The 27876-nt window shown below is 36.9% G+C and overlaps 1 protein-coding gene across 3 annotated transcripts in view; it reads left to right on the plus strand.

The window, feature by feature from the left end:
* The window catches only part of PIBF1 (progesterone immunomodulatory binding factor 1), a 202270-nt gene that overhangs the window by 152366 nt on the left and 22028 nt on the right, over positions 1 to 27876 (plus strand). For 2 of the 3 annotated variants that reach the window (XM_039240089.1, XM_039240090.1), the window contains exons 15-16: positions 9928 to 10058; positions 17380 to 17464. In XM_039240089.1, coding sequence (XP_039096020.1) covers positions 9928 to 10058; positions 17380 to 17464 — 216 coding nt within the window. The remainder of the gene's footprint in view (positions 1 to 9927; positions 10059 to 17379; positions 17465 to 27876) is intronic. The other variant, XM_039240091.1, reaches the window with a different exon arrangement.

The following is a 27876-nucleotide window of genomic DNA, read 5'->3' on the forward strand; positions in this document are numbered from 1 at the left end:
GAGCTCTCTCGGCCCCTCCCCCACTCGTGCTCCTCCTCCTCCTCCTCCTCCTCCTCCTCTTCTCCTTCTCCTTCTCCTTCTCCTTCTCCTCCCTCTCCTTCTCCTCCTCTCTCCCTCTCTCTCTCTCTCTCTCAAAACTAAGCATTTTTTAAAAACTAGAAATACAAGGCTTAAAACATGAACACATAGTGTACTACACTGCCTGAATTTTTTTTTAGTTTAGCAAGTAAAGTTTATTAGTCCATCAAAATTCTTTCTTCTAGCCAAAACTGTCCTCCATACTGTGGGTCATGATATCATTTTAAAAGGTCCCTTGCCTACCAGTGTCCATAGTCTTTAGCACGGCAGAGAAAGCCACTTTGATCCTAACCTGCTTCTCATTCTCCTCTTCCACCTCCCCTCTCCCCAAGCCCTCACTGGCGGCTCCCCCTGCACCATGTGTCTCTTGCTTCTGTAACACCACTCTGTTACCTTCCTGCTTCTCAGTCTCCATTGTTTACTTCTTTCTGATTGTTCCATAAAGTGGACATCCCAGACATCTGTTTTGGTGCTGTTCTCTGTTTACTGCATCTTAACTTCATCTTGTTTCATAGCTTCAGCTACCAGCTACTATATCTCTTCGTTGTAGCCTTTTTTTAATAAGAGATTTATATAGTAAGTATACATATTACTGGAATTCAAAGAGTGCAAAAGGAATGTTCAGCAAATAACAGGTTCTCCCTACTCTTTTCATACCACCTTCTGCACATCTCTACTCAATCTCCTGTTTTGGAGATTAAAACAGAGATTAATCTAGACATTTAGATAGCTTCCCGCCACATGTGTAACTTCCTGTGCTTTACTTGAATTCTCCAACCACTCTATGCTATTTCATGCCTCTGTGCTTTTGCACACTCTGATCTTTTTGCCTAATGTGCCCATGTCAGCATTGCAGGTGCTTGTCTTTCAATATCAAGTGTCACCTACTCTATTAAGCCTTTTTTGAACCCCAGGCAAAAATGACTTATGTCTCCCCATGATACCATAAATACCAAGATATATTTAGATAGAGATGTCATTAACATAAGTGTCTATATGCTTCTTAAGAGGAAGGATTCCTTTTTATTGGTCTGTTATACGCACTGCTTAGCAGCACAGTGCCTGTTTCTAGTAAGTAGATCTTTGTTGAAGGGATAACTTCTAGCTTTGATAGGTCAGAGTAGATAAGAGATGTGGGGGATCCTAGAATGAACCTGAAGCAGATTGGAGGTACCAACCAAGAGGAGCAGAGGATGAGGGAGAAATCAGACTTGCTAATTAGAAAGAAAACTTTAGTTTCTTTCTTCTAACAGTCAGAGACTCAATCATATGCTTTATGTCATGTATGGAAGCAGAGCAGGACACATATCAGCTCCGCCCACCGCTGTCATGAAAAAATATTCTGCTCGCACTCGGTCTCTCTCTCTCTCTCTCTCTCTCTCTCTCTGTCTCTCAAAAATAAACATTAAAAATTTTTTTAAATAAATCAAGTTAGCCTTTTTATTTTAATAGTGTTGAGCATATATTTGTCTACCCTATGAATGACTAATTTATTTTATGGACAAAACATTTCCCTTTCGTTTTCTAACAGCTCTGTGTCTAGCCTTGCCAAGTGCTTAAGCCAAGAAGTCTTCGTTATGGCTCATTCTGGAAAACATTCAGTTTCATGGATTCAGGACAGTATAGTAAAATTTGTTCTGTAAGCATGCTTCTATAGGTTCCCGTACCCGCTCATGTGAGTGGATGTTTGTACTAAATGCCAGCCCCCACTGTAGTAAGGGAAACCAGTGATTTATCTATAAATTGTATCCTGTTTACACATCAAACAAATTGTTTAAACTTTTTACCTTACTAGCGTGCCTTGATAACTCATGAATGACTGCATTTTTCTCATTTAAGAGCTGTTACGGCTCAGTCTGCAGCGCCCTCCCCTCTGCCTTCAGGATTGTTACACAATCGAACCACATTAAAATAAATTTCTCAGGAATAGCTTTGAGGGGGCAAGAAATTTAAAACACTTGAACTTGAAAATTCCATTCTCTGACTCTAATCTCCTGTCCTTCCAGCTCTCCCAGTCCTTTCATTCCCACTAAATCTGTGCTTTATTTGCGCTCATTACGTGTTCCACATTCATAAACTCTTTGTATTTTCCACCTGTCAGGCCCCTCTTGGCTTCGCTTTTCTTCCTACCCAGCCTTGACCTTACCAGCCATCTGAGTACTACATTCACGAGCACCTCGATCGCTTTGTCACTAAATTCATCCATCAGGCTTTTCTTGACCTCCCCTACCTTCCACGTAGCACCTTACAGGGCAACGATAGTCACCCTGCAAATACTTAATGGAAGGAAAGAAAGAAGGAAAGAACATTCTTTGGCTTTGTGATAATATGCTGAAAATTTCTTGTGGACATATGTTACTTTTAGTGCTTGAAAGCATTACAAACTCCTGTTTTTAAACATCAGCCAGCCCTTCATTCCTGCTGCCCACTGTTTTTATCTTTCTGCATCTATCCTATTTCCCATTATCTTCATTGCAGGTCACTTCCACTCTTCAAAACCATCAGTCCCATCATCTGTATCTTTCTTATTAGGTCGTCTGAATTTCTTTCTCTTAAGTCTCTTTCACCCAATGATTTTTTTAAGTATCTTCACTTACTCTTTTTTTTCCCCCTTTTGGTTCCTTTTCAAAAAAGAGAGAAAGACAGAGAGAGAGAGAGAATGTAAATGTGTTTGTGTGTGTGTTCATAGGTAACTTTCAAAAATTACCTCTTTGTACCTAATTCCTTCTGCTGCCCTCCCTGATCATCTATTCATCTGTGATCGCCAGTGACTTCTTAATTGACAGTGTCCTCTTCTCAGTCTCCTGATCTGTGTCATGACATTATGGATTTTATAGATAAGCTAGAAATTCTGTTCCCTCTCTGCTTGGCAGCACCATTCTCTTCCCAGGTCTTCATCTTCTTCCAACCCTATCATGTAGGCGTTCCTTTGCTCTATTCTTACATGTTACTAGTGATTCTCAAATGTTAGTGAATGTAAGAATCACCAAAGATTCTTGTTTAAAATGTAGGTATCGGGGCCCCTGGGTGGCTCAGATGATTAAGCATCCAACTCTTGATTTCCTCTCAGGTCATGATCTCCTGGTTCATGAGATTGAGCCCTGCGTCGGGCTCTGTGCTGACAGCTTGGAACGTACTGGGGATTCTCATTCTCTCTCTCTCTCTCTCTCTCTCTCACACTCTCTCTCTCTATCAGGTCGTGATCTCCTGGTTCATGAGATTGAGCCCTGCGTCGGGCTCTGTGCTGACAGCTTGGAACCTGCTGGGGATTCTCATTCTCTCTCTCTCTCTCTCTATCTCTATCTCTCTCTCTCTCTCCCCACTCCTCAAAAATAAATAAGTACTTAAAAAATAAAATACAGGCTTCTAGATTCTGCCCTCAGAGATTGTGATTAAGTAGGTCTGGAATAAAACCCATGAATCTGCATTTTTAACAAGCTCCTCTTGTGACTCTAATAAAAGTGATGCATGGCCACACTTTGAAAAAAAAATAATACTCTACAGCTCTATCTATTCGGCAGCTTATGAGTAGATAGTCCCTTGATCCGTCACTGATTGCTCTGAAATATTTAATATCCTACTCATGAATTTCATCTTATTATCTGTTATTTCTCCTTTTAGCTCATTAATATCTCCTTATTACCATACTTGGATAATCTCGGCACCAGAGCAGGGCTGATAATCAACTAGCACACACTTGCTTTTGGTTATTAAAACAACAAAATATTTGCAGGAACACTGTACACAGCTGTTGTCCTAAGGCCCTGAGTGTCATTCCTGTCTGTCTGGCCGCCTCTCCTGAGATCGCTGAGATCTCCCCACCAGCCACCAACAACGAAGTAATTCCTAGCACCCCAGTCTCTCCAGGAACCTGCTCCAGTGCAAAGCTGGCTTCTTAAATGGTTGAATTTTATCAGTTAAATATCACTCCCGGTAAAGATGAGATAATCAACCATGTGAGACACAAGATAAGAAGCTGGTTTTAATGGGAAGGATGGTAAATTCAGGATATAAGATGATGTGCGGTACTGTTAAACCTGCTAAAATAGTTGGATGGAACAGCCTGCGGCAAGTCCAAGATCACAAGAGCTGTGCTTTCCAAATTTGACCAATTATCAGGGATTCAATAGGACTGGGGTGGGGCCCAGAAATCCGTTTTAACTAGGTTTGAGAACTGCTTTAGATTGAGAACACAGAGAATTAGTACCAAAGTGTTGCCCCTTATTGGAACTCAAAGAGGCATTTTACATTCCATGGGACAATCAAAAAGATTAGATAAGGATATTGGAATTTTCCTCATAAACTACCACCAGTACTAGAAAGTATCATTTGTATATATTTTAAATAGAAACCAATTCAGTATTAAATTCAATTCAGCAGAATGCATTTTGTCTCTGGCAAGAAAGAGCTCCATTTCTAGGAGTTTCTTTGAAAAAAAAAACAAAAGAAAAAAAAAAAAGCCCACATTTAGGAAAAATTAAACAAAATGTGATCACCTCTATATATTTAATTTTAAGAGAAAATATATGATTTTAGATTTTCTTTTTTTTTTTAATTTTTTAATGTTTTTATTTTATTTTTGAGAGAGAGACAGAGCGCAAGCAGGGGAAGGGCAGAGAGAGAGAGACAGACAGAATCCAAAGCAGACTCCAGGCTCTGAACTGTCAGCACAGACCCTGATGTGGGGCTCGAGCTCACAAACTGAGATCATGACCTGAACCGAAGTAGGAGGCTTAACCAACTGAGCCACCCCAGCACCCTTAATTTTAGATTTTCATCCAAGAACAACTTAAAATTTGAATTAAAACATGTAATTATATTTTAATCAGGCATTGCTTTTCTCTGAATCATATGTATAATTTTTTGAAACAAAAGAGGAATAACAGTTCTGGGGACGCCTGGGTGTCTCAGTCAGTTGAGCAACTTTTGATTTCTGCTCAAGTCATGATCTCACAGTTGATGGGATTGAGCCCCATGATGGGCTCTGCACTGACAGTCCAGAACCTTTTTGGGATTCTCTGTCTCCCTCTCTCAGCCCCTCACCCACATGTGCTCTCTCTCTTTCTCTCTCAAAAAAAAAAAAAAAATATATATATATATATATATATAATTATGTTTTAATCAGGTGTTGCTTTTCTCTGAATCATATGTACAATTTATTGAAACAAAGGAAGAATAACAACTCTGTAAAATGTTGTGTCATGGTTTTATTCCTGAGTCATTTATTGCGTATATGATTCTTGAGTCATTAATTACTAAGGTTTTCCTATAAGGAAAAGATTACTAACAATAGGCAAAGTAAGTAATTGTGAAACTTTTAATACTAATTATTATGGTTACAGAAAGACTTTTTAAAATCACACTGGAGGAATTAAATTCTGTCAAATTAGATTATTTCAAAAATAGGTATTAGCATCACTTTTCATTGACAAACATGTATTTTTCCTGAGGACTTAAAACAAATTTTGGGATTTAGAATCTTACAAGTTTATAAAGAAATTTGTTCTTAAAACTGACAGCACTATAGTTATTTTTATTATCCAGAGAGGGAGGGATTTATAGTTTGTATATTAGAGATACCTTTTAAAAGTAAGACTTTGGGTGCCCTTAATTTTGTTTACAGTACTAAAACCTAACATATGTAATTTCTGTGATGAAAAAAATGGCACTAAAATAATTAAGACTAATGACTGCTGTTATACTTTTAATGCAATTGAATTTAGATCTGGTAAGTTTCAAACACAGCACATTCTAGGCTACAGCTTACTGCAATTTGTAAGTGCCCTTAATGCTTCCCTCATGTTGCACCCCAGCCCCCCACCCCACCCACCGTGACTATTCTGCACTTTGAAACACAAAGCAACTTGTCAGTTCAGTTTATTCAGTTAAGGTCAGTTCCGTGAAAACAAAGTCAAGGCAATTGTTTGATTTAATTGACTAGTGAAACTGGTTATACAGGTAAGTAGAACTCAGTTTTATTTTTGTCCACCTGCATATTTGAATGTTCATAAAGTAATTTAGTAGAGTAAGTAATAAAGATTCCAGTGACATTATAATAGATTTAAAAGAATGGTTACCAAAACAAGGAAAAAGGACACTAAAACCCAAACTATAGAAAATATTCATGGTATTTTTTTTCTTTATGGCATTACTTTTTGTAATGAATCATGTTCAGAAAATGAGGTCTTCTTTTCTTTCTTCATTTCCTTATCTTTGAGGAACTTCTTTTCCTGGGCTAATGTAACCAAAAGGAAAATTTTTAATATAATTTAGTCAAATCATTTAAATAACTTTTACAAAGTAGTCCTCAGTCTGCAAGCAAATACTCTGCAACAGCTAGCTGGTCAACCACCTTTTGGCTTCACTCTCCTCCTTACCCACCTGGACCTCACAGCTGATCATTTTAACAATGATTGTTTCTGCCTTTGATTCTTCTGCCTTCCACTGTACCTTCCTTTATACCCATCCTGCTATTCTCTACACCTTCAACTTCTAGGCTGCTAGTCACTCATTTCTTTTATGTGGGTAGAAAACCAAGAATTGCAGTACCAAAATAAATGATATGTTTAGATCTAAAAATATATAAATCTTGTAGGGGCACCTGAGTGGTTCAGTCAGTTAAACATCTAACTTCAGCTCAGGTCATGATCTCGTGGTCTGTGAGTTCGAGCCCCAGGATGGGCTCTGTGCTGACAGCTCAGAGCCTGGAGCCTGCTTCAGGTTCTCTGTCTCAGTCTCTCTCTGCCCCTCCCCTGCTCACACACTGTCTCTCTCTGTCTCTCAAAAATAAATAAAATGTTTTTAAAAATAAATAAGTCTTGTAAATGTAACTCACATGAGAAAAAAAATAATTTATTGTCCCAGAAAAAGAGCAAATCTTTAGCCTCCATTGAACTTGTTAGGAACTATGAAGGGAGGGGGGGGAAATATTTAAACATGTATAGTGCTAGAATTTTATTCCCAAAGAATATTTTAAGATTATAAAGTAGGAATTTTGTGGCATTTTTGTTCTGGGTAATAAAATACTCCCTTCCCCACCCCTCACTCTTACAGAGAGACCTCCCATGTTTATAGATTAGAAGACCTAATATTATTAAGGTCACAGTACTGCCCAAAACAATATTTATAGATTCAGTATAATCCCTATCAAAATCCCAACAGCATTTTTTGAATAGAAAACCCCATCCTAAAATTCTTATATAATTTTAAAGGATCCTGAGTGACCAAAACAATCTTGAAAAGGAAAATCAAAGTTGGAATACTCACACTTCCAGGTTTTAAAATGTACCACAAAGCTACAGTGGTCAAAACACTGTTGTACTGGCATAAGAATAAGGCATAGATAAGACTAATGAAATAAAATAGAGAGTCTGAAACTAAACCCTTACATATACAGTCAAAGGTTTTTCAACAAGGTTGCTATGACATTCAGTGGAGAAAAGATGGTCTTTTCAACAAATGGTGCTGGTAAAACTGGATATCTACATGTCAAACTTTGAAATAGAATCCTTATCCTACACTGTCTATAAAAATTAATTCAAATTGGATCAAAGATGTAAGCTTCAGAGCTAAGAATATAAAACTCTAGGAGAAAACATAGGAGAAAATGTTCATGGTCTTGGGCTTGGCAATTATTTCTTAAAAATGATACCAACTTGGGATTCTCTGTCTCCTCTCCCTGCTTCTCCACTACCGCTCGCTCTCTCTCTCTCTCTCCAAATAAATATTAAAAAATAAAATGATACCAAAAGTATAAGCAACAAAAGAAAAAATAGGTAAGTTGAACATCATCAAAATTAAAGACTTTGTGATCAAAGGACATAAAAGAGTGAAAAGACAACCCACAGAATGGGAGAAAATATTTGCAAATCATATGTCTAATAAGGGTTTAATACCCAGAACATAAAAGAACTCCCAGGGATGCCTGGGTGGATCAGTCCATTAAATATCCAACTTCGGCTCAGGTCATGATCTCATGGTGTGTGAGTTCAAGCCCCACGTCGGGTTTTGTGCTGACACCTCAGAGCCTGGAACCTGCATCATATTTTGTGTCTCCCTCTCTCTCTCTCTGCCCCTCCCTGCCTTGTTCTCTCTCTCTCAAAAATGAATAAATAAACATGTCAAAATTTAAAAAAAAAAAAAAAAAAAAAAGAACTTCCATAACTCCACAACAAAAAGCAGACAACCTAATTGAAATTATGGGCAAAAGACTTGACTAGACATTTGTCCAAAGAAGATACACAATGACCGATAGGCACATGAAATAATAGTATTGGTGAGGATGTGGAGAAAGTTAGAACCAAGTGCATTGTTAATAAGAACATAAAATGATGCAGCCACTGTGGAAAACAGTTGCCTGTTCCTCAAGAAGTTAAATATAAAAAAATTTTTCTTTAACTTTTTAAAAACTTAACTATAGAATTACCATATGACCCAGTAGTTTCACTCCACTCCTAGCAGATATTCAAAGGAATTGAAAGTGGGGTCTCAGATATTTGTATACCACTGTTTGTAGCAACATTAGTTAAAATAGCTAAAAAGTGAAAACAACTCAAGTATTCATCAAAAGATGAATAAATAAGCAAGATGTACTATAAACACACAATGGAATATTATTTAGCTATAGAAAGGAATGAAGTTCTGATACATTGTACAGCATGGATGGACCTTGAAAACATTACATTAAGTGCAATAGGCAGGCATAAAATGACAAATATTACATGATTCCCCTTATAGATCTAGAATAGGCAAATTCATAGAGACAAATAGTAGAGGTTTCTAATGTTGGGGGGGGGGGTGCAGGTAGTGTTTTTGTTTAATGGATGCAGAGTTTCCATTGGGTTGATAAAAATGTTCTAGAAATAGATATTAGTCTATGTTAGATGGTCATACAACAGTATGAATGTACTTAATGCCACTGAATTGTGTACTATAAAATGGTTAAGCTGGTAACTTTTATATTCTTTACATTGTAACTACAATTTTTTTTTTAGTGAGAGTGGGGAGAGGGGAGAGAGAATCTTTATTTTTTTTAAGTTTTATTTAATGTTTATATATTTTTGAGAGACCTTGCATGAGTGTGGGAGGGGCAGAGAGAGAGAGAGAGACACAGAATCCAAAGCAGGTTCCAGGCTCTGAGCTGTCAACACAGAGCCAATGTAGAGTTCAACTGTCCAAACCATGAGAGCTTGACCTGAGCCAAAGTGAGATGCTTAAGCAAGTGAGCCACCCAGGTGCCCGGAGAGAGAGAGAATCTGAAGCTCAACACTGAGGAGCTCAATCCCATGACGCTGGGATCATGAACTGAGCCAAAATCAAGAGTCGGGCACTCAACCAACTGAGCCACGCAGGTGCCCCTACAATTTTTGTTAAAAAAACTTCATTATATCTAGGGGTTGAACTACATAAATTACCAATTTTAGAAATAAAGATGGAAGGAAATATGAAGACATAAAAAAATGCTAAATTGTAATGTCATTATATTATGTTTAATAGAATTAAAGCTCAAATAAAAGATTTTTATTTTTAGCTAATGGATACTTATTAAAGGAGATAAATTTTATGTTACATATCTTCTCGAACCAACAAATGGCAAAAACATTTAGGTGACCCATCCCTAAAATTGGTAACAATTCATATTTTATTTAAAATTATTTTAATTTACATATTATTATAATGAATAGTTCTATTGATTAATAATTTTGAAAACTTTCAAAGTTAAATAGGAAAAGCTTTTCTGAGTAACTCATGTAAGAGAGTTTTGTGTACTGTACCAATGCTAGAACTTTTTGAATAATCTTAGTTTCTTATAAAATTTTTTAGTTTTTCATGAAATCTGTTTTTCTCTAGCTTGGCAGGGCCAATTCTCTGTTAAACCAGACTGAGCAACCTTACAGATATCTCATTGAATCAGTGCGTCAGAGAGATTCTAAGATCGATTCGCTGAAAGAGCATATTACACAACTTGAGAAAGATGTCAGGTAAAATCATCTATTAATTTTTTTTAATTATAAAGGCAATATAAACATAATACTGCTATCCATGAATTAAGTTTGTAAATTGTGAAGAAGAAAATTTAAATTATGAACATGGTCTTAAAGGTAATTTATCTTAGAGAAGCTTAGGTCCTATCACATTAGGTGTTCAGGTCTCACCTTATGATCAGAAGTCTTAGCCTGGAAGTAACAATGCTACACTTAGCAGCACAGCACCCAGGGCAGGAGGCAAGCGGCTGTCCTTTCCTCCTTCCCCCAGCACTCTTTAATGGGAGGGGGTTTGACCAACGCGAGAGGAAGAACATAACCAGATGCCACTTGTGGAATCAAAATAACTTTTTAAACAGATAAAATATACACATTTGCTTAGATTCTGTTGACTTGGCCCAAGAATTTTTTAGGCTTTTCTTCCCCTGACTCTTTATAGGAAGTAACCCATGAATTACCTAAATGTAAATAAATCCCTTTCACTCCCTTAAATTTAAATTGTTTTCTTACATGACACCTTATTCAAAAGACTTGCTCGATTTAATAATCATTCAAATTCTTTACCTGTTCATCTGTATAATCCTTTCAGTCATTTTAAATTGGAGTAAAAGAATGATGTTATACAGAAAGAAAGAGATTTTAACTCATGGATTATTGGTTTGTTGGCTTAGTTGTTATTGGATTTTGAGGTTATTAGACTAATTTAGATAAATTATTAACCAATTCATAAATATAGAAGCAGAGAATTAGATGGGAATAGAAATTTTTAAAGGAATTGGAAAACAGTGAGAAAGTAGTTATTAAATTCAGATTTCCAAAGTATAAAACTACTGGTAATTAACTCTAAAGTATGAGTGGGTGTTCTTTTTGATAAATCAGAATAATCACCTTCTCTTGTTTCTATCCCACCAAAATAATTGGTCCAAAACTTTATTCCTGATCTTTTTTAATTTTAAGATGATAGGATAAAATAATTTTAAATCACATTTATGCTTTAAAATGTCAATATAAATAAGAATTTATTTTTGGATTAATTTTGAAGTTAAAAATTACATTTAGAATATGTATAACCAGTATTAATTAAATCTATTGAATAAGAAGTCAAATTATCAAATTGTTAAATAATTCAATCAATTAAACAATTCTATCAATAGCTACTAGGGGCAATAAAAATTATGTTTTATCGCTCACCTGGGCACTTCATTATCTTAAGGGAATTGAGGGAAGAACCTTAAATAGAACTTTTTCTTTCCATATTATATATTTATGTTATATTTGAAATTTTGTATACAACCTTTTTTTACCTTTTAATCTTGGAGTGAACACCTAAAGGGCCCTGTGGAAAAATTACCTTTCACAGTTACCTTTGAATAAGTTTATTTGCATATTTATTTAGCTAAGAATTAAGAGAGCTGAAAATCTTTAATACAGAGAAAATAACAGCTAGCTATCGGAGGAAGCTATTAAGATAAACAAATTCAGCCTAGAGAAATTAAATAACTTGTTATCTAAGAACATACAGTTTGGTGGTAGAGCCAAAATTTGAATCCATCTCTACCTGCTTTCCAATTCTATACTCTTAACCATTATGTTATACTGCCTCCCTATGTTCTATTCTGAATAAGGGATAATTTTACATTAACTAATGTAATTAAGGAAGAGAAGCAAAAAAAGAAAAGTGTAGAAGAGTAGTTAAAAGTGGAGCTTTAATGAATTGACAATTGTTGAAGCTAGGTGATGGATGCATGTGGTTTTGTTATATTTTCTCTCTTCTTTCAAAATATCCCACATAAACCTGTTTTTTAAAAAACATTAGTTTAAAAGGGAATACAGCCTCTACAGATAGGTTGCATGGGTTCAGATCTAGCTCAGTACTTAGTTTTTAATTAGAGCAAGTCATTTAAACTCTCTGAACCTCCATTGTCCAGTAGAACTCTCTGTAAATATTTTCCATATCTGCACTGTCCAGTATGGTAGCCCCATGAATAACTAAATTTTTTATTTTAATTAAATTACTTTTCATTTTAATTACCACCTATGGCCAGCTAATGGCTATGTTATAGGACAGTACAGCCAGTTTTCATCTATGAACTGATGTGTAGTACTCTAGCACTAGCAACACTAGCACTCATACAGTCATTCTGAGGATTAAATGACATAATCTCAGTGCATGAATGCTATATAAATACTTTCTATTTTTAGTATTAGTCTTACATGTAACAAATTTTTGTGTTGAGAATAACCTTAAAAATAAGAAATAACATCAAAATATTTTGAATTTTGACAAAAATTGGGACTCCCTTAATATGAGAAGTGAGAGGATTCATTTTCAGAAATACCAAATAAAAGCTGTGCTGTCTAGGGGCGCCTGGGTGGCTTAGTCGGTTAAGCGTCCGACTTTCGCTTAGGTCATGATCTCGCGGTTCGTGGGTTCGGGCCCCGCGTCGGGCTCTGTGCTGACTGCCAGCTCAGAGCCTGGAGCCTGTTTCAGTCTGTGACTCCCTCTCTCTCTGACCCTCCCCTGCTCACGCTGTCTCTCTCTCTCCTAGAAATAAATAAAAATATTTAAAAAAAAAAAGCTGTGCTGTCTAGTTAACAATAAGTTTACAATCTATGGGAAGTATGTTTGAACCCTCCCCCCCCCTACACACACAGTGGAGTCCCAAACCCTTAGACACTTCACTTCCGGTTCTCCTTGCCCTCTCCATTTCATGGGCTTGTTTCTCGCCAGCTTTGCAATGAGCATGCACAAAAGAACTGAAGTCTCTGTGTCACCTCAAGGAATGTACATTTATTCCAGTCAGACTACTTTCGGCCTTACATGGGCATAAGCGACTTCTGGGTAAGGCTGTAACCTCTGTAGTACCCAGCCAGTGAGGAGTCAGGGGAGGGACTTCACACTAGGAGATAAATTGCCTGCTGTAACCGCCCTGAGTGAGCCTGTCCTTCAGACACCTGCTCTCACAAGAACGTTGATTAAGGCCTCACTTTGCTGTGCTCCAAGTCTCCGCATCCCACCTTTGATTGGTGCAGTGGGCTTCTTTCTCACACTTAATAACAGCAACAGTAATCTTAAACACTATGCCAATTATGAAATTAACTATAAAAATATTTTTGTGCTTAAATCTGAGTCCTTTAAAGCTGTTTCATAAATTTACTGTATATTTTAATAGATTCTGAACTAGTATTTCATAGGATATGAAACATTGCTCTTAATTGAAGTAGCTATGCTACCTTCTAATGTGAAAAATTAAGGTGCTTTCAGTAGTTTAATTATGGCCTTTGACATGCTGTTAAATGTACCTTCATGACATGAATAAAATACCATAAAAATAGCCCAATCAACGAGTCAGATACAGCAGTCTATCTCCCATCACTCCTCCTCTGAGCTGATGACATTTCAGATGTAATGGAATTATCCTGGGCTTTGAATACACATCAGCCTTGTTTCTTTTGTCATGGTAAATGTGCCTGTAAAATACAGATATTAGCGTGAACATCAAGGGTTAGAAGTGAAAATTAAGTGAAATGACATATATAAAGCTTCTGGCACATGGGGAAGCTCGGTAAATATTACTTTCCTTCCTTTTGTCCTTCATTACTTTGAAATGTAAACATTAAATGACCCATTCGAGAAGATTACTGAGTGGTTGTTCCTTGAAAATGTCTGTTCTTTTTTGCTGTGTGTTTGCTGCGTGTTGATTTTAATTTTAAGTAATATTTACATTAATTGATTATTTTTTAAATTGAAGTATAGTTGACATGCCATATTATATTAGTTTTAGGTATACAACATAAGGATTAGACATTTATATACATTACAAAATGCTCACCATGGTGTGGCTGCCATCTGTCACCGTACAAACTTATTACAGTATTAATGACGATAGTCCCTATGCTGTACGTTTCAGCCGCATGACTTACTTACTTTTATAGCTGGAAGTTTGTACCACCCAATCACCTTCACCTAGTTTATCCAAATCCCTGCCCCCTCCCCTTTGGCAACCACCAGTTCTTATGAGTATTTTTACTAGTATTCATGAGTCTTTCTGTTTTGTTTGGTTTGTTCATTTGTTTTGTTTTGTAGATGCCACGTGTAAGTGAAATTATGCATTTCTCTATCTGACTTATTTCATTTAGCATAATACCATCTACATCTACCCATGTTTTGCAGATGGCAAGATCTCATTCTTTTTTATAGCAGACTAATATTTCCATGTATGTGGATGTGTGTATACACACTGTATCTTCTTTATCCATTCATCTATCTGTAGGTTACCTCTTTGTTTTGTTGATAGTTTCCTTTATACTTTCAAAGCTTTTTAGTTTGATATAGTCCCAGTTGCTTATATCTGCTTTTGTTGCCCTTGCCTAAGGAGACAGATCCAAAAAAATAAGTGCTAAGACCAGTGTCCAAGAGTTTATTGCATATGTTTTCTTTTAGGAGTTTTATGGTTTCAGTTAAATGATTACCTTTTAAATATTTCTCTAGTTTATACAATGAAGTCTCTTTAAAGAACTGAATAATTGTATCATTTTCTTAGGAAATAAAACAATACCACTATATCACACCCACGATTTGCAAATTTAGCTCTATATATTCAGTGTGTAGAAAGGTTAGAGTAAATATGTACTAAAATGAAATCATTATAAACACATTAAAAGCTAACATTTGAAATCTCATTATTAAATCCCCCTATCATTAAAGTAATAATCCCTTCTGCAAGTAGTACTGTTAAACTCTCCTCTACCAAGCCACAAGAGACAGTCTGGGTTATATAGTTTGATCTATAGTTCAGACCTGAAGGAAGCATAGAAAGAGAATAATTAGCATAAATTTCCTTTCCCCGTTGTCAATTCTCAGTTTATTCTTAACTAGTAGTTTAAGAAGAAAAAACAACTTAGCCGTCAGGGTATATTGATCCAGGAAGTTAAAGAAGAATATATCAGGAATATGTTTTCATATAGCAGGTGACACAGAGCCATAAACATGAATTTCTGAGTAATAATTAACGGTGAACTAAACAATTATGGGTGTAATATGCCATTCACGATAGATGTGCTTATAAGGAGATTTGTTTTGTAGTTGCTTTGTGAGTCACACATGGAAGCTTTGTATTTTTAAAGGTAAATTTCCACTGTTGTGAAATGTGCCTTATGGAGACTAAACTTCGTTTGAGTAATTACATACATACTGGAAGAACACAGAGTATAATAATCATCGTATTCAGTTTTAGAGACCCACATGTTGAAGATGGCCTCCCTCGTGGTTTAAGAGTATATTATAGAGAAGGCTGAGACTTTGAAAATACATACCCAAGCATTGTCTGAGGAGTCTGTACTGTTTGTCATAAACCCACGTCTTGCAGATAGAACAGACTTGCCCTGTAAACCAGTTTATCCACTTAGCTTTTATTCTGTATTATAAAGTTGTTTTTGCTATTATTTTTTTTTAATGCTTATTTGTGAAAGAGAGAGAGAGAGACAGCAACAGCACAAGCAGGGGCGGGGGGCTGGGTGGGGGGAGGGCAGAGAGAGACACAGAATCCAAATCAAGCTCCAGGCTCTGAGCTGTCAGCACAGAGCCCAATGAATGGCTTGAACTAACAAGCTGTGAGATCATGACCTGAGCCAAAGTCAGATGCTCAACCAACTGAACCACCCAGGCACCCCATTTTTGCTACTTAAATATGGAATATTTACTTTATTCTGAAAAAAAAAATAAAACACTACATGTAAAGGATTTCTAACGAATTATCCAGTCAAAACCCTTTATTACATCAACATTCCCCCATTCCTGTTGCACTACATTTTATTTAAGGGCGTGTTGGTATTTGAGTGTGTGTGTGTGTGTGTGTGTGTGTGTGTGTACTGCATGTGAGTGTATGTTTACATAGAATGTGTTTGTAACATGTTTATGAACATTAACATGTATGCGTGCATATGAACATTAACACATTTCTGTTCCTTGAAAAATCCTAGTCCTGTGATACTGGATGTTTATTTTAATTTTGAAACATGTTTTATCTTCAAGGTGATTCTAGCTACAGATAGATTCAAATTCAGCAGTTACAGAAACATCTGATCTCTACCAGGCTTTGGAGAACTCTGGCAGAATCTCACACTCAGTTACATTATACCATTTAGTTCTTTTCAACTCCGAGGCTTAATAGGATCTCCGATGCTTAATTCTGAAAGTCAAATCTGTTTTTCTGCTACATCGCTAACCTGTATGGCATTTAATTACTGTTTTTCTGTAATACTTGTTTTTTATCTAAATTAGTAATACCATGTAGCATTTATGTCAGGTTTTATGTGTTCAGGTCTTTATATAATCATTTCATTTGATAACTCATATATCCCTTCGACATACATGAGTATTATTTTCCACTTTTATAGCTGTGAAAACTGAGGCTGAGTCGTGTGATGTGTTTTGTGCTTTATGGTCAGTGGCACAGTTGGAAACAGAAGTCAGAATTGCATCTTGTCTTTCTCTCAGAGAACAAACTATGGTGCTTCCTTCGGGAAGTTCACAGTTACTAGGAAAAAAGAGAATGTGAGCTTTTTCCTCTTAAGTCCTTGGAATTACCAGTTCTTCCAGAATACCTACTCCTATTCCTTGAATTAAAACAAAACCAAAAACAAAAACAAAACTTCTGCCTAATTTAAAAATTGATGGCTTTCCATTTTCTTAAAGGATAACTTAAAACATCTTACCTGTTCAGCAAAACAATCCTCACTAGCTTTACCTTCACAGATTTTGTTGTTTTGATTCACTGTTGCTTTTCTTCATTCTCATTATAGTGCTGAATAGATTCATTCCAGTGGCTTTCAAAGAGTATTTCATTGAAAATTTCTAATTAATTTTTATATGTTGAATAATAAAACTCCAGACAATATAAATCATGCCTCAAATATTTATCTTTTAAAATATTAATATGTTCTTCTACTTAGACTATTTTGCCCATACGTACTTTACCTTTTATATAAGTCCCACTTCATCTTTTTACATTTCAGGAGTAAATAATCATCTTTAAAATACAAATTGTATACCCCTACTAGGCAGGAAAGACTTCTCAGAAGCCATCTCATTTGCACTGTCAAATGATTATTAAAAGAAAACATCTTCTTAGAAAATAGCTAGCTGTTGGTTAAATTAAACATTATAGTGGATGGTCTGATAGATATCTTTATAGAGTATAAATTTAATTTATTTTTAATTCATGCCATCAGATTTGTCTCTAGCCTTTTGCTTTTTTCTATTTATTAAATTTACACCAATATGATGACTTTTTAAAACTTGGGGTTTTTTTTCCAGCAATTTGAATAAAGAAAAGTCAGCGTTACTACAGATGAAGAATCAAATGGCATTAGATTTAGAACAACTTCTAAATCATCGTGAGGTACTTTTTCCATTTTGTCATAATTTTTACTTTAGGCTTTTTCAAAGCCCATGTTGGGTTAAGATTACTGTATCCCAGTTGTCCATGTGTGTTAATGACTTCTCATGTTTGTTTCTCACTGTGATCTGGTCCTTTATATTGAACATGTGATAAATGGTATTCATTATGAATTAACTTATACTTTATTCCTTAGGTTAATTCTTATTTCTGGAATGCTTCTTATTGTTGACCCCTTATTGCCTTGTTCATATATCTGTTACTAAATTTCCACATTATTTAATAATTGTTTTATCTCTTTCTCACTAGACAGTATATCTTCTTAGCGTACCTCTGTCTTATTCATCATTGTATTAGCCGTATACTATATGTATGCCTAGTGTGTAATATTTGTGTTGAACTTTAGAGTCCATAAAGAATTTTTTTGTTTTTCTAGGAGAGAGAGAGACAGCGTGAGCAGGGGAGGGTCAGAGAGAGAGGGAGTCACAGTCTGAAACAGGCTCCAAGCTCTGAGCTGGCAGTCAGCACAGAGCCCGACACGGGGCTTGAACCCACAAACCGCGAGAACGTGACCTAAGCGAAAGTCGGACGCTTAACCGACTAAGCCACCCAGGTGCCCCCATAAAGGATTTTTTATTCTTATGCCTCACCAAAAATCTTTTACAGCTAGTGTAATTTCCTCATTTTATAAAAAGAGAAATGAATGTCAAGTGGCTTGCCCAAAGGAGAAATGTGTTTCAAGTGGCTTGCTCAACGCCAGTTAGTAACTAAGAGATAATCCCATTTTTTTTGTTTTTTTAGTCAGACCTATTGAAGTACAGTATACATACAGTAAAATCCATGCCCATTTAAGCATACATTTCTGTGATTTTTGATTGACACACCCAGTTTCATAACCATTACAATAATCAATATATAAAATAGTTTCATCACTTCAGGAAATTCACTCATGCCCCTTTTGTATTGACCCTTCTCCCCAACTCTAGTCCTAGCAACCACTTATCTATTTTCTGTCCTTGTAGTTTTACCTTTTCCAACAAAAAATATTACATTTTCCCAGAATGTTGTATAAATGAATGTATAAATGTATCAGTCTTTTCAGGTTGACTTTTTTCACTTACCATAATAAAGATATACCCAGGGGGCACCTGGGTGGCCCAGTTGGCTTAGGCTCAGGTCATGATCTCATGGTTTGTGAGTTAGAGCCCTGCATCGTCTGGCTCTGTGCTGACAGCTCAGAGCCTGGAGCCTGCTTCAGATTGTGTCTCCCTTGCTCTTTGCCTCTCCCACACTCATTCTCTCTCGCGCGTGCGTGCACTCTAGCTCTCTCTCTACCCCTCTCTCTGTCTCTCAAAAATTTAAAAAGAGATACACCTGTGTTGTTGCAAATATTAGTCATTTATTCCTTTTTGTTGCTGAGGAATATTCTGTTGTATGTATATACCAGAGTTTGTTACTCCATTCACCAGTTGATGGACATTTAAGTTGTTTCCATTTGGAGACATCTGTAAATCATACAGCTGCTGTAAACGATTGTGTACATGTTTTGGTGTGAATGTCAGTTTTCTTTTCTCTTGATAAATACCCTAGGAGCAGGATTTCTGGGTCTTATGGAAAGTGTATGTTTAACTTTATAAGAAACTGCCAAACTATTTTCCATTCCCATCAGCAGTGAATGCATGTTCCAGTTGCTCCGCATCCTTGCCAGCTGTTGGTATTATGAAGCCTAGTTTTTTAATCCAGTGCATTTTTTCCATATCACTGCCTTGTCTTGGCCATGTTTTTACCATTTTGTTATCCTAACAGAGAAAGAAATGCTCAAAACAGAGCATTGGTCTATGGGTATCCCAAAGACATTGTTTCCTAGTCTGGGAAAGATATATCAGATATTTGGGAAGAAATTATTGGAAGGATATTAGTGAGAGAGATGAAGTGGGGGATTATTACTGGAAGCAATTCAAAGATGCATAAGCCTAGAAGTGGTGTCCGGGGAATTGCAGGGTTGTCTCTGTCTTAGAAATGGCCTTCGGAGTAGGTTCTCACCAAGGTGCATTTCATATGATGAGTGACAGGGATACAAAGGTGTCCTTGAACTAGATTTCAGAGATGACTTTTGTGTAGAAAACTAGGTCTAACAACAGGTGACTTAGATTAGGAAGCGCTTCTCTGAAGATACTTACTCTTTTCTTCCCGGCTTCCAGGCCTCGTCCACTACCACTTGTGTCCTAAGATTCTGCCTTCAAATAGCTGTTTCTTCCCTGTGGAAACATGATTCATTTACTATGTGGATTTTCACAAATGTTTTCCAAAATTGACTATTTAAGAAATAGTAACTACAGATGTCCATTCAGCCATACCAACTACTTTTTTTCCATAAAGCTGCATAAAAAGCATTTTTTTTTTTGGAATAGCGATTCTCATTTGTTTTTAGAAGATTATGCTACACTCTGAAAAAGATAGGAGCAACTTTATATATTTTATGTATCGTGCTGAAATCACGTTATTCATGAGTCCAAATAAAAACTCAAAGTTCTACCTAGCGGGTTGAGAATTGAGTAAGTTTAGAAGAAAATATATTTAAACATAGAAATTAAATACTAGCAAAATGAAACTACTACTATATGACGCCAATGAAATGTGCATCGATGCATATTATAAATATAATATATAAAATTAATTATCATTTCATTTTCATGCATTTGATAGGATCTTCATTTTGGCAATTTTAATAATCCAACATTGTAACTTTTCTTAATGCCAAACATCTAAAGAAAAGGAGCTTTTTTCTTTTCAAAGCAAAATAAAAATGAAAGCTTAAGAAACTAAACTTGATACAAATTTTTCACCTTTTTCAAAGCAACAGTTTAATACCAACTTGCATAGAACATGCAGATGCAAAAGCAAGTGTAAACTGCTTATATGGAAAGAGAATGACAAGTGACCCAGGTCAGTGCTTGACCATTCACTTGAATATTTACCCGATGAGGCAGAGAGTCTGCAGAATTGATTTGTCCATTTTATGGCTCTGATGGGCCAGATGCTTAGAATAGCCAATGGATAACAGTTGGATAAGAATACCAGGGCTGAGGGGGCACCTGGGTGGCTCAGTCAGCTGAGCGTCCAACTTCAGCTCAGGTCATGATCTCACAGCTTGTGAGTTCAAGCTTCGCAATCAGTCTCTGTGCTGACAGCTCAGAGCTGAAGCCTGTTTCAGTTTCTGTGGCCCCTCTCTCTCTGCCCCTCCCCCTGCTTGTTCTCTGTCTCTCTTCCTCTCTCAAATAAATAAATATTAATTTTTTTAAATAATCGAAAAAAAGAAAGAAAATCAGGGCTGAGACTAAGATGAGGCAACCAAGACACCTAGGGCACAAAATCTAGGAGGTGCCCACTCTGCGAGTCATACACAGTGCACCTGAGCACTGCCCCCACCTGAGGCAGGACCCTGGGAAATTGTCTTCTATGAGTCACTTCTTTAATCTGCTAAATTTTCTGTTTAAACCCACATGTTTTCATTGCCTTTTTGCACTGGACAACTCTAGCTCTAACTTTTTAAGTGTCCCCTGGCCCCAGTAAGACTTCAGATGGTCCCGGGGTGCCTGGGTGGCTTAGTGGGTTAAGCGTCTGGCTCTTGGTTTCAGCTCAGGTCATGATCTCATGGTTTGTGGGATCAAGCCCTGCATCGGGGCCCTTGCTAACAGTGCAGAGCCTGCTCTTGCTCTCTCCCTCACCCATTTACTCTCTCCTTGTCTCTGTATCTCTCTCTGTCTCTCTGTCTCTCTCTCTCTTAAAATAAATAAACATTAAAAATAAAATAAAATAAACTTTTTTCTTTAATTTTTTTAATGTGTGTGTATTTTTGAGAGAGAGAGACAGAGTGTGAGCTGGGGGAGGGGCACAGAGAGAGGGAGACACAGAATCCGAAGCAGGCTCCCGGCTCTGAGCTGTCAGCACAGAGCCCGGCATGGGGTTCGAACCCACACACTGTGAGATCATGACCTGAGTGAAAGTTGGACACTTAACTGACTGAGCCACCCAGGTGCCCCAAAATAAAAAGACTTTAGGTAGTCCTGTAGTATGAAATGATATCACCCACTCATTTTACATAGTCATCCAAGTATGTGTTAAATGAAAAAAAGAAAACGGATGAGATAATTCTAGGTTGACAATTCTAGGACACTGGGGCATGACCATAGAGAGTCTTTAGTTTCTATATTAATTAGTGTTAGATCAAAATTACTTGCTTAAAAGTTGCTAAGTTAAATATCACAGAATTAAATCTCATTGTCCCCACTTTTACAGACAAAACTGAGGCTGGTAAGAATTAAATAACTAAACCGTGATTATATACTTACTGTCAAAACTAAAAGAAAATCCTTTTTGTTTTTAACTGAAACAAAAGCTTATGATCTTTTTCCTTAGTTCCATTTTGACAAAAACCTCATGATGAGTTATTGCCTGCGTTAGTTCCAGGAAATTTTTTTGCCCCTGTAGATGAAGTTATATTTTCTTTTTTGTCAGAAAGTGAAAACTATGTAATTTAAAGTACTTCCTTTTTGTCTTAGTTGCCAAAAAAACTCAGAGCTGAATATCTTATCCAGGTGTTATAATCTCTTTTTTCCCTCTTTCACTTTTGATGCCTCAGAATAACTTTCCCTGTTTCCTTCAAGCAGGTTGTGACCTTTTTTTTACCGTTAAATGTCTTTACTTACACTAAGATCTCTGAGGTGTAAAAGTATAAAATAATTTAATCTTAAATAATGAGGTAAAAAGGAAATAAAGGAAAAGATCAACTGCTAGGATTCCACTGTTGGATAGTGTAGCAGGACTTCAAGCCAAATATTCAGTTTTGACTATAAAAAATGTGAGTCCTTAGAATGTCTTCTTGTTGAGTGTACCTCTCGGGACTCTTATTTTTTTTAAGTTTATTTATTTATTTTGAGAGAGAGAGAGAGAGAGCATGAGTATGGGAGAGGCAGCAGAGAGAATCCCAAGCAGGCTCTGTACTGCCAGCACAGAGCCCTGTGTGGAGCTCGAACCCACAAACTGTGAGGTCATGACCTGAGCTGAGCCTAAGTCAAGAGTCTGACACGTAAATGAGTGAGCCACCCCAGGCCCTGTCAGGAATCTTCTTAAATGGCTTTTTCATGTTTCATCCATATTTATCCACTTATCTTTGCCTAATTGAAACAAGATTTGCTGATTTGGAAATTCTAATTCAGCTTTTCTGTGTGTATATTTCATCATGTGCCCTTAGAATCTAAGTTTTCATGAGTAGGAAAATCATCTTTAATCAGCCAAATGTCTACTAGAATACCAAGCATAAGTTTAAAAAGCTGATGTAAAAGCTCTTTTCTGATTTATTTTTCAGCTATATTAAGAGCCCCACTTAAGAACATACTCCAGTATTTTAGTGAGTGATGATGATATCCTGAACTGAACTAGTGATGGGATCCAGCAAAAATGGACTAATTTGAATTTTTTAATGTTTTTTTCTGAGAGAGAGAAAGAGAGAGTGAGTGGGGGAGGAGCAGAGAGAAAGGGTAACACAGAATCCAAAGCAGGGTCCAGGCCCTGAGCTATCAGCACAGAGCCCAATGCAGGGTTCAAACCTACGAGCCATGAGATCATGACCTGAGCCAAAGTTAGATGCTTAACCCTTAACTGACTGAGCTGTGCAAGTGTCCCAAGAATGGACTAATTTGAAAGCTATTTAGAAAGCAGAATCATGGGGTGTGGTGATTGGATCCAGAAAATATTAAAGAGAGGAGAAATGAGAATTGATGGCCTGGGTTTTAGCTTATGTCCTGGGTTTATGGTAGTGCTACGCAGCACATGGGAGAAAAAGTTTTGGAGAAGAAAAGCTCAAAGAAATATCTAAGAAGAGATAACCAGTAGAGTTAAAAATATAGGTTCTGCAGGGGCATCTGGGTAGCTCAATTGGTTAAGCATCCGACTCTTGGTTTCACCCAAGGTCATGATCTCACAGTTTCATGAGTTTGAGCCCCACACTGGGGCTCTGTGTTGATAGCGCCATGCCTGCTTGGGATTCTCTCTCTCTCTCTCTGTCTCTCTGTCTCTCTCTGTCTCTCTCTCTGTCTTTCTCTCTCTCTCTCTCTCTCTCTCTCTGCCCTTCCTCCACTCACGGTCTTTCTCAAAAATAAATAAATAAACTTAAAATATGTACATTTTTTAAATGTAGGTTCTGGACCCCAAGAAAGAGAACTCGTCTAGAGGCAGAGATTTGAGGGTCACAGCATAAAGATAGTGCTTTATATGGAAATCATTAAATGAACTTATAAATGAACTACATAGAGTGAGAGCAGAAAAAGACCGGGGCCAGACTCTTGAAGAGTAGCAACATTTAAAGGATGGGCAGAGGAAAAAGTATTTACACAAATTAGAGTGTGGGATGGTCACAGAGACAGCAGGAACATCAGAAAGCGAGTAGAATCTGGCCAGTGACATGGACTGTCAAGGGGCCATGCTAAACAAAGATAAAAAAGAAAGCATCGGTTGAATTTAACAAGATGGTATAGCTCTTTCAGTAGAACTAAAAAGCAGACTGCAGAGAATAGATGAATGAGCAGAAGTTGAAATGTGGTCTATAGGAAAAATAGCCTGTAAGATAGTTAAATCAGAGAATATAGGATGATCAGGTAGGAGGCAGGAGGTCAAGGGCTTTTACCTCCCATTGCTAGAGAGTATATATTTAATATAATTTATTGTCAAATTGGCTAACATACAGTGTGCAAACCGTGCTCTTGGTTTTGGGGGTAGATTCCCATCATTCATCACTTACATACAACACCCAGTGCTCATACCAACAAGTGCCCTCCTCAAGGCCGATCATCCCCCTTTCCGTCTCCCCCACCCCCATCAACCTTCAGTTTGTTCTCTGTATTTAAGACTCTCTTATGGTTTGTCTCGCTCCCTCTCTGTAACTGTTTTTCCACTTCCCTTTCCCCATAGTCTTCTGTTAAGTTTCTCAGGTTCCACATATGAATGAAAACATAATATTTGACTGACTTATTTCTCTTAGCATAATACCTTCCAGTTCTATCCATGTTGCTGCAAATGGCATGATTTCATTCCTTCTCATTGCCAAGTAGTATTCCATTGTATATATAAACCACACCTTCTTTATCCACTCATCAGTTGATGGACATTTAGACTCTTTCCACACTTTGGCTATTGTTGAAAGCACTGCTATAAACATTAGGGTACATGTGCCCCTATGCATCAGCACACCTGAATCCTTTGAATAAATTTCTAGTAATGGTATTCCTCGGTCGTAGGATAGTTCTATTTTTAATATTTTGAGGAACCTCCACACTGTTTTCCAGAGCAGCTGCACCAGTTTGCATTCCCATCAACAGTGCAAGAGGGTTCCCGTTTCCCCACATCCATGCCAGCATTTGCTGTTTTCTGAGTTGTTGATTTAATCACTCTGACCAGTGTGAGGTGGCATCTCAGTGTGGTTTTGATTTGCATTTCCCTGATGACAGGTGATGTTGAGCATCTTTTCATGTGTCTGTTGGCCATCTGGATGTCTTTGGAAAAGTGTCTATTAATTTCTTTTGCCCATTTCTTCCCTGGATTATTTGTTATTTAGGTGTTGAGTTTGGTAAGTTCTTTATAGATTTTGGATACTAACCCTTTATCCTGTATGTCATTTGCAAATATCTTTTCCCATTCCCTTGGTTGTCTTTTAGTTTTGTTGATTGTTTCCTTTGCAGTACAGAAGCTTTTTATCTTGATGAGGTCCCAATAGTGCATTTTCGCTTTTGATTCCCTTGCCTTTGGAGATATGACAATTTGACTTCAAATTGCTGTGAAGTCAAAGATGTTGTTACCTGTTTTCTCCTCTAGGAATTTGATTGTTTCCCATCTCACAGTTAGGTCTTTCATCCATGTTGAGTTTATTTTTTGTGTATTTTTTAAGAAAGTGGTCTAGTGTCATTCTTCTGCATGTTGCTGTCCAGTTCTCCCAGCACCATTTGCTAGAGACTGTCTTTTTTCCATTGGATGAGAGTATCCAGTTTAAATGGTGATAGGACAGAGCCAGATAGACATTGCAGGTCCAAAGGAGAAGATAATCAACTGAGCAAAGTGTTAGGGAAGGAGGAAATCAGAGCACAGTGATGGGATTTAACTTTAGACAGGAGGGGTATACCTTTTCCATTTTGAAGATAGAAATAAAGATTATGTTAAGATAAAAGTGAGTTTGTAGAATTAGTGGTCAGAATTTAGGTAGTGCCCATCTAATGGCTATACTCTAATGGTAAGAAATGTGCTAGTGCGTCAGTTTTGAGGAAAATAGAATTTTGAAATAGCTACACAGTAAATGAGTGGTATATATATTTGAAATATCAAATAATTGCCAAGTTGAAACACCATGTGTTTATAGTAGTATCATTCCGTGTAATTTTTCTCCAGTAGCATACAGCATGCTAGGTGTAAACATGGAAAAGATGGACAGGTGGATTGATCCAGAATTATATTCTGCCTTCTACTGTATATGTGTACTATACATGTTGAGATCTCTTGTTAAATTTAAGGTTGGAATTACCTTTATATTCTTTATGTCACCTACATTTTCAAATACCGTGGAAAAAGCCAAAAGTTAAACAGACAAGATGACTTAATATCACAGTTTTGCCACTTGATAGCCACAGATTCTTGTGATGAGAATTGAACCCCTCTAAACTCAGTTTCCTCATATGAGAAAGTAATACCTACCTTGCAGGACTATATGAGAATGAAATACCGTAGTAACATTCCTGGTATGTCACAGGCACGTAACTCTATGAAGGTGGTTCCTTTTTCTCTTTTCCTTCTGAAAAGTTTGTCTAGGGACACCTGGGTGGCTCAGTCAGTTGAGCATCTGACTCTCATTTTTCAGCTAAGGTCATGATCCCAGGGTCGTGGGATCAAGCCCTGTGTCAGGCTCCACACTAAGTGTGGAACCTACTTAGAATTCTCTCTCTCCCCCTATCCCCTGCTCGCACACTCTCTGTCTCTCTTAAAAAAAAAAAAGAAAAAAAAAAAACAACTTGGAAAAGTTTGTCTAGAATAAAACTTGGAAAAGTTTGTCTACTCCTAAAACCCTGGACATGGAACCTGTAGCCACAGCAACCTCTATGGGTATCAGGCCTCTAAGGAGTGATGTATGTTCATAGACAGTATCTGTTTCTAGGGCCTGAGGTTCTTCTACCCCTTCACTCAGTGCCTTGATCAGTAATGTCTCTGAGGGTCTACAGGCATTTCAGTTACCAGGGATTACCCAACCACTCCTTACTAGGGTACATAGAACATGCAAAGCCCTGCACTTGCCCGAGTGTTGGACTCCCATTGGCCCAGATAACTTGCCTCTAACTGCAGCGTATATCACCTAACAAAAAGAAAACAAACCTGCAGTTAGCCAGGTTTCTTAAAAGTGAAATCACAGTGTAATTATCATTCTTTCATGGTATGTTTCTGTTCCCGGATTCTAACTCGTTATGTTCTTTGTGATTTCTCGGAAAGTTTCAGGGACATTTCAGCACCACAAGTGCCCCTTAGGCAATCCACTTCTTAAAGGGTTCAAATAAATTACATATTTCTATATGTGTGTCATTCCTTTTGGTTCCTACTTAACTGTTTTGACATTTTCTTAAGAATACCTTTTTACATGCTCTTTTATATACCTCTGTAGTTACATTTTACATCAGCATGGCCAAAAAAAAAAAACAAACACTGAGTGCATAAATTAATTTTTCTTTAAATGAAGATGTCATTATTTCGTAGATTCATACATTTCTCATCTTAGTTAAATAACTCTTCCAGTTAAAATTTGCTTTGATTTTCTGGGTTTAAGTGAGTATTTTAAAGAAAGACAGTTATTGTGGTGAAAACCTAAAGCACACATACAAGGGAAGTCATATTTTCTCTATAAAGTTTTAGAATGCTTATTTTTTCCATATAAGGGTATGTGAATTCAGGTCCAAGGAAATTCAGAGAGTAAAATATTGCAAAAAATACTCATTGATAATCTCAAATTTATTTATACTTTTAAAAAGTATGCTGGAACCAAACCTATTATATATCAGTAATAATAATATCTTGAGTTTTTATAGCTTCTTTCTACGAAAATGTTTAAAACATTTTTAGATTATGTTATACTGACATACTTATGGATCAGTTACAGACTGCTCTCAACCAAGCATGTATGGAAATAAGGAATCAAAGAAAGCAAGCATTTTAAATTATTTCTTCATATTGAGAGATGTGGTCTTTTGCTTGTCCCTTCTAGAATTCAAGAGCCTTCGGGTGCCTGGGTGGCTCAGTCAGTTGTGTCCAACTCTTGATTTCAGCTCAGGTGACGATCTCACGGTTTATGAGTTCGAGTCCTGCATTGGGCTCTATGCTGATAGTGA

Source organism: Hyaena hyaena, unplaced genomic scaffold, assembly GCF_003009895.1.
Source record: "Hyaena hyaena isolate Hyena2069 unplaced genomic scaffold, ASM300989v1 scaffold_166, whole genome shotgun sequence".
Taxonomy (NCBI): domain Eukaryota; kingdom Metazoa; phylum Chordata; class Mammalia; order Carnivora; family Hyaenidae; genus Hyaena; species Hyaena hyaena.